Below are 1961 nucleotides of genomic sequence, written 5' to 3'. Positions count from 1 at the left end.
TTCCTGTGAACTCTACTGCAGACACTCAGAAGTAGTCATCTGAACTATGAATAATTTCTATAAAAGAAGTCTCAGAGGACTTATCAATCACTCATAAGACATCATTCTCTGTATCTGTGACAGAGAAACCCTCTGAACTCACAAACAAATCAATCTCAGTGAAGAACATTCTTGAGCATCTTCTACAGAATTAAGCTATTTTTCTACAAGAAATGCTTACTGTCTGTAAACACTCTCAAACTGAGTCTCTAGACATGATCTTCAGAGATACTTATAAACTGAAAAGAAACTTTCTTAAGCTGTGATCACTTAAGGCCACTTATCAAATCACAATCTATAAAAGCTTTTACAAGTTTATATTTAAAATTGACTCACAAGTCTGACTGTGTAACATGAAAGATGAAGACACTGTCATCTATACAATAACAGACCTCTATTACACTGAAGTCAAGAACTGGCTGAATCATCTAGAGAATAATTATGAGAGATCTCACTGATCTGTTCTCAAGACCTATCTAGAGAACAAGTTGAAAGACTTCACAAGCTGAACAGAGAATATCTGAGCTGCAATCATTAATATTAGAAAAAGAGATAAGAAATCTGATAAAGACTACTCACAGTACTTTATGAAATTATGATATGAATTAAAGTCTGTGAAAACAGAGCTCTGAAATAAGATCTGAATGATGATATTCATGAAAAAGCTGAATAAAGATATTGTAAGAAATCCCGCTCCTCACGGATTCTTTACCCCTATTCCTATCTCTCATGTAACCAATAGGGCTAGCGGCCCTTGGCTACACACAACTATATAGACTGGAGTTCGCGAATACTATTTACAACTCAGCTTGAATGCTATTATACACTTGACCTCTACATTTATCTTTCTACTGTGAACACTTCTAGTAGTTAACAGTACATATCACATCAAGCTGCAAACACCTGAATAATCACTGCAAGCACTTATTCTTACATTTCAAGCTCAGTCAGTCAGCAACTGCCTGTTATGACTGAAAGAACTAGAAACTCACATGCTTCAACCCCTGCGAACCCTACTGCAGACACTCAGAAGCAGCCACCCGAACCATGGATAACCCCCATGGAAGAAGTCCCAGAGGACTTACCAACCACTTGCGGGACATCATTCTCTGCATCTGTGACAGAGGAACTCTCTGAACCCACAAATGAACCAATCTCAGTGAAGAACATTCTTGAGCACCTCTCACAGAATCAAGCTATTTTTCTACAAGAAATGCTTACTGCCTGCAAACACTCTCAAACTGAGTCTCTAGACATGATCTTCAGAGACACCTGTGAACTGAAAAGAAACTTTCTCAAGCTGCAATCACTTAAGATCATCTATTGAATCACAATCTATAAAAACTTTTGTGAGTTTGTATTTGAAATTGACTCACAAGCCCGGCTGTGTGACATGGAAGATGAAGAAGCTGTCATTTACATGATAACAGGCCTCTATTACACTGAAGCCAAGAACTGACTGAATCATCTAGGGAATGATCATGAGAGATTCTGATGATCTGTTCTCAAGACCTATCTAGAGAACAAGTTAAGAGACTCTGCAAGCCAGACAGAGAACATCTGAGCTGTGATCATCAATATTAGAAAAAGAGGTGAGAAATCTGATGAAGACTACTCACAGCACTTCATGAAATTGTGGTGTGAATTGAGACCTGTGAAAACAGGGCCCTGAAACAAGACCTGGATGATGATGTTCATGAAGAGACTGGATAAAGATATGCAGAACAAGCTCATTGAGCAAGGCTCTAAGCTCTTGACTCTGAAGGAACTGATGACTCTCATTCATCACTTGCAGATCACTGTGAGAGCCACAGACCTGCAGAGAGTGGATTATCAACTGGCCCTGTGAGAGCCAGAACAACAGAGGACAGGTTTGTCAGGAAAAGATGACAAGACACAGAGAGATTTGTGTCTGACTGCTG

At 39.0% G+C, this 1961-nt stretch overlaps 1 protein-coding gene across 1 annotated transcript; it reads left to right on the top strand.

Annotated features, from left to right (window-relative positions):
- Window positions 1-1006: 1006 nt before the first annotated feature.
- On the top strand, window positions 1007-1366 carry BDBG_09011 (uncharacterized protein; the record flags this gene model as incomplete). Its single annotated transcript, XM_002620554.1, has 1 exon — window positions 1007-1366. One exon carries the CDS (start codon window positions 1007-1009, stop codon window positions 1364-1366), a length of 360 nt encoding a protein of 119 aa, XP_002620600.1.
- Window positions 1367-1961: the final 595 nt, after the last annotated feature.

Source organism: Blastomyces gilchristii (genome assembly GCF_000003855.2).
Source record: "Blastomyces gilchristii SLH14081 genomic scaffold supercont1.33, whole genome shotgun sequence".
NCBI lineage: Eukaryota > Fungi > Ascomycota > Eurotiomycetes > Onygenales > Ajellomycetaceae > Blastomyces > Blastomyces gilchristii.
Note: the sequence above shows the minus strand (reverse complement) of the source record. Positions and strands in the feature narration are given on the sequence as shown.